General features: G+C 37.4%; 1 protein-coding gene across 1 annotated transcript; it reads right to left on the bottom strand.

Moving 5' to 3' along the window:
* Positions 1–3,310: 3,310 nt before the first annotated feature.
* LOC107565192 (tribbles homolog 1-like) lies at positions 3,311–10,956 on the bottom strand. The gene is made up of 3 exons (XM_016250412.1): positions 10,353–10,956; positions 9,286–9,578; positions 3,311–4,255 (listed from the first exon to the last, which is right to left on the bottom strand). Exons 1-3 carry the CDS (start codon positions 10,635–10,637, stop codon positions 3,790–3,792), a joined length of 1,044 nt encoding a protein of 347 aa, XP_016105898.1. The 5' UTR covers positions 10,638–10,956; the 3' UTR covers positions 3,311–3,789.
* Positions 10,957–15,632: the final 4,676 nt, after the last annotated feature.

The following is a 15,632-nucleotide window of genomic DNA, read 5'->3' as shown; positions in this document are numbered from 1 at the left end:
TTTTAGTGGCCTTTTATTTCATCATTATACGGGCAAAGCTGGGTAGATTACTTACAAATTGTAGTCCATTACTGATTCCAAATTGCATGACAAAAATTGTAAGAGTAACGTAATCCATTACATTAGGCTTCATTATAGGTAATATAATCAAACTACTTTTAGATTACTTTTGACTGATTTACTTTTGACACTTTTGATTGATTTAAAGGGGTCATATGATGCTGCTAAAAAGAACATTATTTGGTGTATTTGGTGTAATGCAATGTGTTTATGCGGTTTAAGGTTCAAAAAACACATTATTTTCCACATACTATACATTGTTGTTTCTCCTCTATGCCCCGCCTTTCTGAAACATGTCGATTTTTACAAAGCTCATCGGTCTGAAAAAGCGAGGTGTGCTCTGATTGGCCAGCTATCCAGTGCGTTGTGATTGGCCGAATACCTCAAGCGTGTGACGGAAATGTTACGTCCCTTACCATACTGTGATGACTGCGGCAACCACATTTGACGACCCCGGGCTGGACTCCGCTTCGTCCACGGTGAAAGCCGATCCGGCGATCCACAGCGCGAAGTTGATGTATTTCCTCAGCGACCAGCACGGATCAGCTCCAGGCATGACAAAGTAGATATCGTCCTCTTTTGGAAGACCAAACAAAGTAGTTTCGCTTTCACAACGAAGCACACAGCACTTTCACGACATGGCGGCGGCAGCAACAACAATACTACAGCAAGAATAAAAGTTACACCTTCTTTCTTTGCGTGAACATTTGGGCGGCGTTATGCAAATCTTCCCACATCGTGACGTAGACATGTGGGGGCGTGTTAGAACGAGACGTTTTAGGTAGGTGTGGCTGACTCTTAACTTTTATAAAGAATATCTCTTTGGATTTGAGACTTTAGTCTTTGCAACTTTACAGATCTTCTTTATGCACCAAGAGCTTGTAACACTCCAAAGAGAAAGGAAAAATTGAAATCGCATCATATGACCCCTTTAAATAGGAAAATCTTGAATCATATTGATATAAAAATACAAAGAGTAAGAAAATATATTCTATTCGTTGTTATTAACAACAGGAAGTGCATTAAACATTACAATATCAGGGTTTCCCAACTGGGGTTCGTGAAGGAACTGCAAGGGGTTCGAAAAGCTAATAATTCATTAAATCATAAAAATTTTACATTAAAATAATTTCAAAGGCGCTTACAGCCTAAAACAGCAGAAGAACCAAAACCCACAACAACACTGACTAAGCTAATAAATATAGTAAACAATACGATAAAAACGACAAATTATTTCCATGTTTTATGCCACAAAATTACATTTTCATTATGTACGGAAAGCACATACTCTCTTTCTCCCGCTCTCTCTCTCCCTTACAAATGCACACACATACAGTACAGACACACACACACACGCACAGACTCAGGTAAATCACGCACGCTTAATCTCACTCTGTCTTCCTCTCTCTTTAATAACTTCATTATTAACTGCCTTAGGCTCAAGCCTCCATTGCTAGGTATAAAATGACGTTCTGGAATTAGCAATGGAGGTATTGGATGAAATGCATAAGAAATGAACCCTACTTTTAAGGGCAAAAACCTGATGAATGTCTTTAAATACAGCATCTGAACAGTATTTGAGCTGTGGTAATAGTACTCCGGTCCGTTGAATTATTCGAAAATAATGCACACCCAAGATAGTATAATTGTGTCGTGGCTGCATCACCACCTCAAGTGTGCATTATGTTTTTGATAATTCAAAGGCCCATCGTCAATTACTTCTTACATATTATATCATCTGCAAGTACAATTATATAGCCTACTTAAAAAGTATAAAATGTACTTTTAATAAAGTTATATATTGTTATATATTGACATCCTGCAACTTTAAGAAAATTATTAGTGATTTCTGATGGTCTGGAAATGTAAAAAGAAAGAAAGGAATTACATGCAATGCACTGTGCTACACTAGAGAGATGTATTTCACAGAATGCACCAAAGATGTAAATAAGAAAGAGTAATCTTTATTCAGTTTTGTTCACACACTTAAGATGTACATATTTACAAATGCTCATTTGTACAATGAATTTTAACCGTTAAACCCTCATAGTCAAGCCTTGAGGTTTGTGTCACAAATACATATTTCACAGTGCAATATGAACTCTGTGCACTCGTGTCAGCTTTCCCCATGTGTTGCATGCATGAGACAGGCATTTTGCATACCCTCCAGCCTTCCCTTATAAAGAGCCTTTCAGAAACCATAAACGTCGCGTATCAGCATTATGCTTGGATTCAGAGGTAACATACAACCCCCAACACGAGGGGAAGCAGAAAACAGACCTTTATAGGACGCTCTACCCTTACAGTAGTCCTATTGTAGTACTGCCCTCCTTTCTTTAACGTGAGAGTAAAGCTACGCATATGTAGTCATACTGAGCGCACTAATCTGGGTTCATAGCCCTTTCCTCTTCGTTACACCAACGCCCAGCTGTTGAGTCATCTTATATCTTACCCGCAGTATGAACTGGCCTGCCATACTGAAGCCTCATGCTTTTATGAGGTTGCTTGGATTCAAGTAAGGAAACTGTGACTAGAATAACTAGAGAGATCAGGATACAGCAGAGAAAAATGAACACTTTGTATCAGTCTGTAAGAAGCTCATCCTGAACATTTAAGAATCTGTATGTAACGGTGACCCCTTGGTTGTCACAGAGTCTTAAAGGTCAAGTGACATTTAACCTTTGAACGGCTCTTCTGTACAGTTTGGCAATTCTGAGAGGCAGAAGTCAGAATAGCACACAGTATCTGTGATTTAAAACAGCTTATAGCATGTAAGACGAAGTGCCACCTAAAAATGAAGTGAAGAATTAAATTATCAATTTATTACATTTATTAAAAATGAACAAATATAGACTTAACTACTAGTATTTTATTTAAATAATGTTTAAAAATTTAAATGTAACAACAAAATATTTCTTTTAATTATTAATATAAATAATAAAACAATTCAACTTTTAAATTTTATATGATAAAGCATTGGAAAATTGCTTTATGGATTTTAGGATACACACCTTTGACGCACAATGGCTGCCAATGTGTAAAGAATAAAAGAATAAAGAAAAGCAATTAGTTGTTGTTTTAAATGCTTTAAAAGAAAAACATTTGCATTTAAAAACTATTTATCAATGTATCATCTATTGTTATATTTAATCACATTTCTAAACATGAATTAAGTTAATGTGTATTTTAATTTTTTTTATTGAAATTATAAACGTTTTTAAATTAAATACATTGATAATTGTTTCTTCGTTATATTTTTTAAGCTGCACTTCTAGTCCTCCATATGTATGTATGTGTCAGATTCCTCTAGGTTTTATTCTCCTCCTATTAAAAATAGACATGTACCTTTGGGAGCGCAGTATTCAATTGGTGAGTCAACCTACGTGTTTCGTTTTGACTAATCTTGAAGCCACCGGTCTGGCCCATAGGCTGAGGTTAGTCACCAAGCCGACATTCTCACATTCTCTCATTATCACGTGACCCATAATGCCCAGCCTCATTCACTTCATACAGCACAAGAATGGTTCACTAGAAAACGACTTCAAAATACACTGGCTGTTGTGCACACCATCCTTAAACCTGACACAGATGATACAGTACTTTGAGTGAGTATTCACTGAGAGTCTACTTCTGAACCTATTACAAAATCCATATAAGAAACCAAATAATAAAAACAAAACACAAAGAAAACCAACAGTTTTGGTCCTTATTCAAGCTATATTGGTTTCCTCAGGAGAAAAGATCCTCGTCCTGCTCCATTTCTATCTGGGGCACAGTCTGTTCTCTGAGGTTGACTTGCTGCTCTGCGTTTCCTGTGTCCTGCGTGTTGCCATTGAACCACGGGTGAATGAGGACCTCCGCTGTGGTCAGTCTTTCGCCCGGGTCCTTTCTGAGCAGACTGTGAAGTAGGCAGCGTGCCCTTAAAGACAGCCCATCGGGGAGGCAATATGTGCCTCGTCGAATCTTAGAGAACAGGGTTGCGGGGTCCGGGTCGTGGAAAGGGTAGCGGCCCACCAGCATTGTGTACAGCATGACGCCGAGGCTCCACGCGTCCGCCTGCTTGCCTGAGTAACACCCTCCGCCATTCAAAATCTCAGGACTCACGTACGCAGGGCAGCCATGCGTGTCGAACATCGAGTCGTCCTCTCCGCACAGAATATGGCAGTCCTCCAGACCCTCTAATTTCAGTTGGGTCCTAAAACAAACACATCATGTTTAGTACAGCCATGGAAGAATTATAGTGTTGTGGCTGTTAAGAAAATCATATGACTGGCTTATACAGTCCATTTAGAATCAGCTACATTTCACTAATGATCAGGTCGTATTTTACATTTTCCACATTTCATTTTGTTGTAAAATTTGAAAGTTGCCACTTTACATGGTAAAGTAGGTGGGGTCAGTAAAAAATAAAGATTTCTTAATGCTTTGGGAAAAAATTTATTAATTTGATCAAAAATGTGGTAAAATTGTGAAATATAGTACAATTTAAAATAACTCTTTTCCTATTTTAATATATATTTTAAAATATAATTTATTCCTGTGATGGCAAAACTGAATTTTCAGCATAATTTCTTCAGTGTTCAGTGTCACATGATCCTTCAGAAACCATTCTGGTTTGCTGGTCAAGAAACATTTCAGAAACATCATCAAATAGTTGTTCTACATAATAGGGCTGAACGATTAATTGCATTTGCGATAATATCGCGATATGAAAAAATGGGATTTTTCAATCACAGAGGCTGCGATTACACTCGGTCACGTGACACGCGAGAGTAAAGAGGTGTGTTTGACTTCAAAGTACAGAGTGTATGACATCAAAGTGAAAGCATCTCTTATAGCTCTCACAGTGCTTTGATGACACACACCCATCGGTCTAAGCAGCGCTGCTTCAAGTCGAGCGCGGGCCATCAGCAGAAAAAGAAAAGAAATAAAACAGTAAACAGCCAAAGGACGTAACTTAAGAGTGGGAGATGGATCGGTTTGTGAAAGGGAAGAGAAAAGCCATAGTTGAAGTCGCACAGACCCAGGCAGGTGCTGGTCATTTAAAAGCTAAATGCTGAAAATATGACGAGGCATATCTTGCTCTCAGCTTCACTCACTGTGTCTATACCGGACGCTACAGTTGTCGCATGGCGCCGCAACAGCTCTACACTGGACGTGACAAAGCGATCGTTGCAAATCATTTTAACTTTGTGTCAGTACGTCATAAATAGAACACGGCATCAGTTTAATGTCGCGCCTCATCCAGTGTACACAGCGTCACTGATTATAATGGGTTCTACTGTATTTTGCAGTTTTTTTAATTAAACAAGCATTCATTTTTCATAATGTTTAGTGAAATGATTTGGTAGTCTGAGGTGGAATGGGGATTTGGGAAAGGGGGGCAGGTTTTTTAAAAATAGGTTAAAACTGTCTGTTCTAAAGTGAACAGACAGTGTTTAAAAAGTGCAGTCCACATGTTTACATATGTTTATTACAGTGACTTTGAATAACCTAAAGTAGTGTGGTAAAGCAACAGATTTGTTTTTATATTTCTGCAATCTACTTTAGTTTGTGTGATTTGTTACTGACTTTCATATTAATGTTTACACCAGGCTTATTTAAACATAATTATTACATGCTTACAAGGTTGGAAGTTCAACAAATCAGTCAATATACTGTGATTGTAGATGTTAAATAAAAATGTCATTCATATCAATTCATGCATCACCTAATTTCATCGTAACATATAGGCCTGACCTACAGAAAATAACATTTATGTTTAATCTATCTAATAGTGTGTTGGTCATACTATACAATGATTTATAGCTTGTCTTTGTTGAATAATACAGAACATAAAGAGCTTTATATTGGTAAACATTATTTTCCAAAATCGTTCAGCCCTACTACATAATATGTTTGTAGAAAACTTTAAAAGTTCAAAAGAACAGTATTTATTCGAAATAGAAATATCTTTATTGTCACTTTAGATCAATTTAATGCATCATTGCTGAAAAAAAGTATTATTTATTTTAAACTATCTTACTGATCCCAAATGTTTGAACAGTAGTGTTTTTTAAGGCTGTCATATTTAATTTAACTTATTTTAATTTATAAGTTAATTAAAAGATACTGATGCAATGATTATTTTACATTCACTAAATTTGATAAAAATTATATTTAATGCTGCTTTCTAAAGACAGGTCATAAATGACTAAAAAAATAAATTAAATTCATTTAAATCATTTAAATATTTTCCAAATAATATTTTGTTTGCTTTAGTGCAATGAGAATTAGCCAGTTTTTATTTTTATAGATGAAAATATTAAGCTGCCTACATATTTTAAGAAGGGGGGTCTTTACAAAAAGATGATATTTGATCCTTGGTATCAATAAATTTGACAACCCTTGTTATGCATTTCCATAGCTGGTAATCTCTTAATAAACTGCCTTTGGAGAGCAAGTTCAAGTTTCAAACAGCCTTAAACTTTGTAAAATATGTTAATCTTGTGTTACACTTTTAACAAATCTGAAAGCACAATCAAATTAGCCAGTATAAAACAGGGGGATTGGGGTGATGTAAATGACAGGTGATCCGGCTCTGCGGAAATCTGCATAGCTTTCTGCAGAACTCTGTGGACACAGATTTCATGTGGGCCTGCCGATGATGGATTTAGTATCTTCCTCTTCCCCTGCTAAACAAAGTGATGTATTGAAGCCTTCCTTTATTGTGCACTGGGCTGAAACAACTCTCCGTCACTTTTGTTGAGCTCCCAGATTGCTGAGAACGTAAATCACAGCAAAGACAGCTGCTCTAAGTAGTTCTGACCCTCAAACGGCGCTACTACAACAAATAAAGCACAGATCCTCATCTAATTACAGCCTTCATTTAAACAAAAGCACGCACGAGAGTTTCCACAATGCACGCACACAAAATAAACACACTTCCTCTCATTCCAAAGCGCTCTGTAATGTATTCTTGTAAAGTCTGGGCTAAGTTTAGCTCAATTTCCAATAGGAAACAAATCCCTACTACTCTAGGAATATCTCTGTGGACTTTAACGGTAGACTTGATGACCAATGAGTCTGTGGTATCCCTTTCAGTAAAACAAGAGCTGCCCTGCATGCTATTGTGTTTCATCACTGGCTATCAGCCTGGGTTTGGGGGTTTGCAGATGACACAACAGCATTCTGCCAGAGAGGTGGAGAGAATGAGTCATAGTCCTGTGTGTGTGTGTGTGTGTGTGTGTGTGACAGACAGAGAGACTGAGGACAAATGAGTGCACTGCGCTGTGCTGCAGGTCCACTGTGCTCTTCCTGCACCTGTGCCGTACGCTCACGGCATCTGGCAGAGCCTTATTACCCACGAACAGTGCTGTTACATCAGTGACGTATGAACGGCCCCTGCCCAGCCAGCCTGTTTGTGTGCGTGTTTCACAATCTAACTACAGACACATTCCAGGTCAATGAGCGTCTTTGTGTATGCGATCACACACACCGTATCTCAGCGTTATCACCGTTTCGGCCTTTTTGTTGCTTATCCATCACTCATCATTACCGCATTTCGCAAAAGCTATTCTAGCTATGGAAATTGCATTCGGAAAGATACAGTGTGTATGAAGAGCAGGTTTGCATAACCTGTCACTACGCTGCTTGGTGCCGAACAAAGTGAAAGAAAACACAAACGCTTCTTTGCACTTTTCGTCTGACCAAATGTCAGCATGCCCTGGTCACGTCTGCCAGGCCAGACCGCCAATCTGTAAGTGTCGCAATGGCCACAGCCGGCGCGCCTCATCTACGAGCGGTGCCGTATTTAGGAGTGGAGTGTCGAGCGTGTTGGTATGATCCTGAATGGTGAGTTTCCCCTTTGTGTGCATTGCTATGACTCATCTTGCTGCACCCGTTGGCTGCTATGAGAGAAGGGTGACTACGTCCTCTTACACGTTCTTGTCTGCTTACATTCACTCAAATGAAAACCGATGTCCAAAGGTCAGGCTTAAAATGTTGGCCCAGAAATGGCAAACCAACTGTATGTTTTGAGGGATGTGAAAAACAACATATTTGCTAAATCGGCTAATTGGTGGGTTGCCTGACAGACTAGTTGACTAATTTGGTTTTTAAGGAAGCCTGGTATAATTAGGTGAGTTTGGAGTTTAGTTGGCACTAAACAGATGCGTTTTAAAGGGAAATTTACATCGTTTTTTTCATTCAAAAACATTTAGGCACAATGTAATGTAACAGAATGCAGGAATCCCAAGCCATGTGTATAAACTGGATTAATTTGACAAACAATTATTTAGAAAGCGTAACTTTTTCAAGTGAGTGTTACTGTCTAGCAGCCGAAACACAGCATGCTAATTAAAGCAGCTATGCTAAAATATAAAAATAATGTTTCATATTTATCTTTATATAAAAATTTAAATAATTTATATTTCATCTTAAAATACATAAACTAATATTTAATCAAATATAAAACATTTAATATGTATATATAATGTATTATATATAAGTTTTATAGCTTTAATCTAAAAATAAAATCTAAATAGTTTAATCTAAAAATAAAATAATATTTAATAAACATGTTAAAATATATAAAATAAATTTGATCTAAAAGTTGAAAATATAAAAAAATGGAAAATGTACAATACATATAACAATAATAAAAATACTTTGTGTGTGTTTGTATGTATGAATGTGTGTGTGTGTGTGTATATATATATATATATTTGATATATCAGTTTGATTTTTTATATATATATCAGTTTTTATATATCAGTTTTATTTTATATATCAGTTTTATTTATATACAGTATGTATTCAGAATTAGATAGATAGATCAGCAGGCTCCAGTATGTTCTCTTTATTGGGGATTGTGGATAAAAATATTTAAATTCAGTAAATTTTATTTTTAATACATAATTCACTTACGTAAATCTCAGAAAAATCTCTGGACACGAGTTCAGAGGTCGGATTACCAGTTGTTCCTCTTACAGAGAAACATGAGTAAATTAGTGTTAATAGGTTTGTTCCATTGAATCTTTAGGGAAGCAGCACCAATCACCTGCAATGTGACACATTGCTGTGAGGAAGTGAAAACTGAATGAAACTAGAACTGACACCATTCACCCAGTATAACGCTGCTGATGTCACAGCATTGATGCGCTATTTACAGTACCGCACCTGGCGTGCCCAAAAAACTCCTGCTTTCTCACACTCTCACACAGACACACTAACTAGAACTCTCACCTTTTCTCGTCTGAGAACACAAACTTGCGAAGCTTGAGGTCTCCCAAAACGATGCCAACCTGGTGGCAGTGGTTCACTGCAGATACCACTTGGTAGAAAAGCTTGGAAGCCAGGTCTTCAGGAAGTCTCTTGCTGCTCTTTACAAAGGTGTGCATGTCGCCAAAATCCTTCTCTTGGAACACATATGCTTTGCACTCCCCAAGAACTATGTCTTTGATCTGTGCAATGTTCTTATGACTTGACAGCATGCTGTAGGCTCTTATTTTCTCCTGGTAATGGCCCATATCAAACATCTGCAGATGGCAAAACAAAAAAAGTGTTCAGTATAGTATTATAAGTCCACTACAACTCTGACCTGATAAAGTCAGTTCACTGGAGGTGAATGGAGGTGATGCTCTAAGATTAAAGCACAAACATACTATGTAAAATGGAATGTATTTTGATGTAATTATCATATACAGCCTTTTTGTGTGCCATGTCAGCCCCACATTTCTCACACAGTTGCAGATGCATTTGCAAATACTTGATACAGATTCACAAGACTGTCATATTTGATTTTATAGATATAAGATGGCATCCATGTAATGCACACAAATTCTGATATCCCTTCCCACTGAACGTGTATGATTATTTTAACAGTTTTTTAATGTAAAAAAAAAAATATCAAGATTACGAGACCCAGCAATTCTTTTTTGCAATTTCATTTTTTCATATTGATTTTTTTGTTAATATCTCTGAGATCATACAGTACCTGCCAGTTTTAAGTCCAGCAGTATTTTTTTCCTGTTTTGTTAGCATATTTCTATATAATATAGGTCTAGAATATTTATACAATAAATATAAATAATATAAATAACACACAATATAATAGTAATTGGTTTAAGTTAAGTATTATTATTGAAACTTTAAAATCACTGTGTTGTTTAGTACCAAACACTTTCATTATTATTTTTTTAACTAAATATTATAATATGTTGTGCTGGGTCTCGGAGGCATAACACGTGTTAGTTGACTGAAGTGGATCATACTTATGTAGGTAATGTACATTATAGTATGCAGCGGTTTACCTTGCAGAGCAGTTCCTCTCCTGTGTCCATGTCCAAAGCGCTGTGCACCCCCGGTCGGTCGGTCAGGGGCACTAGCAGGAACTGGCCGATACGAGCGGGACCCTGGTGGGCGGAGGTGAGGCTCAGAGGCGCTCCGCTTACCGGGGATCCCGGTGAGGAACCCAGGAGACCCGCATCAGCCGAGGACTCGCTGAGCCGCGGACATCTGGTCACAGGCTCGTCTGTGTCAAAGCGCTTGTGTCCGTGTCTTCCCTGTGTCGGATTCTGAAGCCACTGCACGCTCATTCTTACAAACTGCAGTAGTTTAAACTGATATAACCGGGCTGATTTCAAGCAAGCATATTCCAGGAAAGGATCTGTGCACTGCGCTGCAAAAAGGAAAAAATATGCTACTTACTCGTCAATGAATGTGAAATGCAAGTGTCTGTATCATAGGTTTGCAGTTTCGCTAAATCCATTGTTTTTAAGTTGTTTTTTTGTTGCATTAGCTAGTCCGTTTGAGCTTTTTGAACAGCATTGAAGCCCAAGAGATACTGTATGAGGCAGCTGTGTGGTGTGAAATATTCCCGGTGTAGATCTGAGCCCGAGAGAAGGGCTGTGTGACTCACTGAATTACTGATGCTGTTTTCTGAGCTCTACTTTCAGCTGATGGGTTAATCCGATTCGAACGAGTCGGTTCTTTTTAATGACTCACTTGAATCGATTCGGAATCTTCTTTTAATCATTCCACTGAATGGAAGAACCTTGGCAGTAAAACTGTTTGGTGTTTGAATCCAAAAGCAACACGATCGATACAGCCCAAACCAACCACAGCGATAATTAGCTTAACTCAAATGTGTTTTACTTCATACGTGACGCACACAATATCGCGCTTGTAGGTACTTTAGCGGAACCTTTAGAGTGATGACTCAAAAGAATCATTGAATCACTTTTATTGAATCTCTTCGTCCGAACGAAGCGACTCGCTAAAATGAATCAGACTTCCCAAAGCTGGAACTCCGCCCGGTTCAGACTCTCTCTAGTGACACATTCATTGCAGTCTCGACGATTGAGCAATCGCCACATGCCATTCACCTTCCAGAAGAATAGTAAAGCGCTGGGCTAATCAACTTTTCTTTCCCCTCAGCAGTCAAATCTGCACGCAAAGCTTTATAAGTAACACTTATGTAGAACTGCTGCCTTTGTATTCTTTTCAAATGTTTACAATTTACTCCAAATGTTTGTCATTGTGAAATCCAAGGAAGCTGCATTCATATTTTTCATTCTTCATCAAAACACATGGCTCATTTCAAGCAAGCATATTCCAGGAAAGGATCTGTGCACTGCGCTGCAAAAAGGAAAAAATATGCTACTTACTCGTCAATGAATGTGAAATGCAAGTGTCTGTATCATAGGTTTGCAGTTTCGCTAAATCCATTGTTTTTAAGTTGTTTTTTTGTTGCATTAGCTAGTCCGTTTGAGCTTTTTGAACAGCATTGAAGCCCAAGAGATACTGTATGAGGCAGCTGTGTGGTGTGAAATATTCCCGGTGTAGATCTGAGCCCGAGAGAAGGGCTGTGTGACTCACTGAATTACTGATGCTGTTTTCTGAGCTCTACTTTCAGCTGATGGGTTAATCCGATTCGAACGAGTCGGTTCTTTTTAATGACTCACTTGAATCGATTCGGAATCTTCTTTTAATCATTCCACTGAATGGAAGAACCTTGGCAGTAAAACTGTTTGGTGTTTGAATCCAAAAGCAACACGATCGATACAGCCCAAACCAACCACAGCGATAATTAGCTTAACTCAAATGTGTTTTACTTCATACGTGACGCACACAATATCGCGCTTGTAGGTACTTTAGCGGAACCTTTAGAGTGATGACTCAAAAGAATAATTGAATCACTTTTATTGAATCTCTTCGTCCGAACGAAGCGACTCGCTAAAATGAATCAGACTTCCCAAAGCTGGAACTCCGCCCGGTTCAGACTCTCTAGTGACACATTCATTGCAGTCTCGACGATTGAGCAATCGCCACATGCCATTCACCTTCCAGATGAATAGTAAAGCGCTGGGTTAATCAACTTTTCTTTCCCCTCAGCAGTCAAATCTGCACGCAAAGCTTTATAAGTAACACTTATGTAGAACTGCTGCCTTTGTATTCTTTTCAAATGTTTACAATTTACTCCAAATGTTTGTCATTGTGAAATCCAAGGAAGCTGCATTCATATTTTTCATTCTTCATCAAAACACATGGCTCGGCAATGATTAACTTATTTCGACATTCAGGGCTCTGCTGCACTATATGCCTATTTTCTTACTAAAATGTTTAAGATGTATCATCTTCCGGCAAATATGTCAACCACCACAATTATTTATTTAGCTTGGCACAAACAAAATGTCTGTGTCTGAGGAATCGGTGGGTTTGTATTTCCTATTTGCAGTTCATATTTGTTAATGTGATGATGAGTCATCGCCATAAAGAGAAAGACATGGGAGTGGTGGTGGTGCACTTTGTAGAATAACCATAGATCTTACTAGGAAGGAGATATTTGCTTAATTTAACCAGAAGGGTAATGCACAAAGAGCTGGAAAGCATATGCCTAAGCCGCACAAAATAAATTTGTGTCTCACCGTGTCATTCGGCCTATTAGCTTAATTTGGCAACAATTTAGCCTGCAGGGCACGTAAGACAGCGACTCCCACATTGTATTTGAAACATCGATTGTGTAAGATAAAAAAGATCAAATCTGATGCAGCTCCTAGTTGGTTGCATATGGCTATATGTCCCACACAGACGGTTAAGTAAGCTGCTATTGGAACCTTTGTCTCCGTTTCATTGGTTGTGACCGCTCTTAATTTGGAAGGGTGTAGTTGAACGAGCACCTGTTTCGCTAGACAGAAGAAGAGAGCCCTGTTTAGAATAGACTCAAGGGAATGTGGACTGTTTTTGATGCTTAAAATATCAGAGCTTTATCAGGTTGCACTTTTTCAGTGTTAATGAGAAAGATAAATGAGTGTTTTTGTGGGCTAATGATCAAATTCTAAAATATGTGCCGATTAAAAGTATTCTGAGGTGATTTAGCTGTGTCGAAAGGTTCCTACAGTTTAAAAAAAGAAGTGTGGAATATTTCAGTACGCTTCGTTCCTGTCCTTGCCTGAATTCGTGACTGTGTATAATAGACGGTGCAGCTGCGGCCTGCAGGTTTGGAGTTCAAACGTGGTCGGATTGAGGATTTAACATTAAAGACGGATTATTTTTAGCAACCATGTTTTCTTTGACTGTAAAATATCTCTCTGATGACTCAGTATCTGATGTGTGCGTTTGTCATGCTGTTAAGCAGGAACAGAACAGGTTTTCTGCTCTTCCTCTCCCTTTAGAGTAAAACACCCTACTCTCCATGGGAAATATCTACTTCTCCTTTGTTATGACATAAACAGGTGTCACTGAGACCACACTGGACAGTATTTGTGTTATGTTTTCATGTGATTCAGAGAACATGGCTATTTGAGGTCATTCTCGCTTGAGAGCCCTAACAGAGCTCTTTTCCACTGTAATTAGCTGACTCATTGCCAGTAGCAAAGACAAAGCGAACTGATCATTCTCTACACAGAACAACTCGGCCAGAAACAGGTACATTCTCCTTAGACAGTCTGCACATATAAGCTGCTTTGGAAGAAAAAAAACATACTGGTGAATCTGGCCTTGACAGGAATGATACGTCATAAGTGTGGCTGAATTTTAACCATGAATATGACTGTCGAAAGCAATTATGAAATAGGGAAGTTCTGAGTACTACACACAGCCCAAAAGGTGTAAAGTCAGTAATAGGTTTACCACACAAGAAAGCATTTCAGTCACAAGATAAAACTATTTCTGCAGGCCCATTTCTGCCTCAGAGTAAAAATTAAAAAAGGTAATTGTGAGAGAAAGTTTAAAATAAGAAATAAAGATAACATTGTGAGATTTAAAGGGACATCCTTGTGAAAAAGAAGGGAGGTTGGTAACACTGTATTTTCAGGTGTCTTTGTTACGCAGTACATGTACTTATATTATAATGACTATAAATTATGCATAATTACATGCATGTAACACTAAGCCAAACCCTCATCCTAACCCTATATAGTAAGTACATGTTAATTAATATTACTCTACTTAAATGTATAATTACACTGTAACAAGGACACCTTAAAATAAAGTGTAACTGGGAGCTTAATTGTATTGAATGTGCACTTGTAGTATACTGCAAATCTTTAAAGGCATATTTTTTAAATGTGCAGATAATATAATATTACTGAATAGTAATTAAGTGTACTAAAAGAGAGTGCACTTTAATGGCTGTTTATTTATATACTTAAGTACACTTTTTAAAAAGTGCACTTTGTAATATCAAATTAAAAGTTTTACTATAAAGTACGTTTTAAATCATTATGTTTTAATAATTTTCTGTTGTGAGATGTTGACAAACATCTACTAAACAAGGCCTACTAAAGCACATGTAAAGTACTTGATTATAATTTTAGTGTGTTATTCACTGTATGTGTTATTCAATGTTACAAAGTCAATACATTTAATGTACTAAATTGCAACTTCATCATTACAGATGTGAAATTATTATATATTTAAATACATGACAAAAGTTTAATTAGAAATTACATTAAAAGTATATTTTAGTTTACCATAAATGTGTATCTGTACATTTGGTAGTACATTTTAACTGTATTTCAAAGACAATAATTAATTATGCAGTTGCGTATAAAGATGTACAGTACTTAAGTCCTACTTAAGTGGGTCAAAAAAACTGATTGCATTTATAAATAAATACATTTTAATATTGAAAATAACATGCAGTTAAGTGTCTGAAAGCATAATAATCCACAGAGACATTTCTCAAAACATGTTTGTTCAGAAGAACGAAAGCCATACAGATTTGGAACAACATTGGAAGGACAAATGAACCTTCCCCTTAAGGTTACACTATTGAGAAAGAAAGTAGCATTTGTGAGAAATAAAATTGTAGTAGTAAGACAAAGTCACAATTACCTTTTATTATTTCTTGAATGCAGAAACATGTAAACAATCGTTTTACATTCCTGTCAATAATTATGAATTAATTAATAATGCCATTAAAAATATGAGTAATTATTATCAAAGACATCAGATGTCATGATGGTAATGGCTGACACAGTGGTCTCAGGAGCTGATGTAGTGTGGGGGTCAGGAGGTCAGGAAGGTCTGGGGCTACCGTGAGCAGATTGTGAAACAAACAGCCCCACGGTAATTCAATCACGAGTCTT

Source organism: Sinocyclocheilus grahami, unplaced genomic scaffold (genome assembly GCF_001515645.1).
Source record: "Sinocyclocheilus grahami isolate Dianchi unplaced genomic scaffold, SAMN03320097.WGS_v1.1 scaffold987.1, whole genome shotgun sequence".
Lineage (NCBI taxonomy): Eukaryota > Metazoa > Chordata > Actinopteri > Cypriniformes > Cyprinidae > Sinocyclocheilus > Sinocyclocheilus grahami.
The sequence above is the reverse complement of the archived record's forward strand: the minus strand, read 5'-3'. Positions and strand labels throughout refer to the sequence as shown.

Coding starts and splice junctions, on each gene's coding strand:
- LOC107565192 (XM_016250412.1), bottom strand. CDS start 10,637: ATGAGCGTGCAGTGGCTTCAGAATCCGACACAGGGAAGACACGGACAC. Junction 9,579..10,352: donor GAGAGGAACTGCTCTGCAAG/GTAAACCGCTGC, acceptor TGCCATCTGCAG/ATGTTTGATATGGGCCATTA. Junction 4,256..9,285: donor GTGTTCTCAGACGAGAAAAG/GTGAGAGTTCTA, acceptor TGTTTGTTTTAG/GACCCAACTGAAATTAGAGG.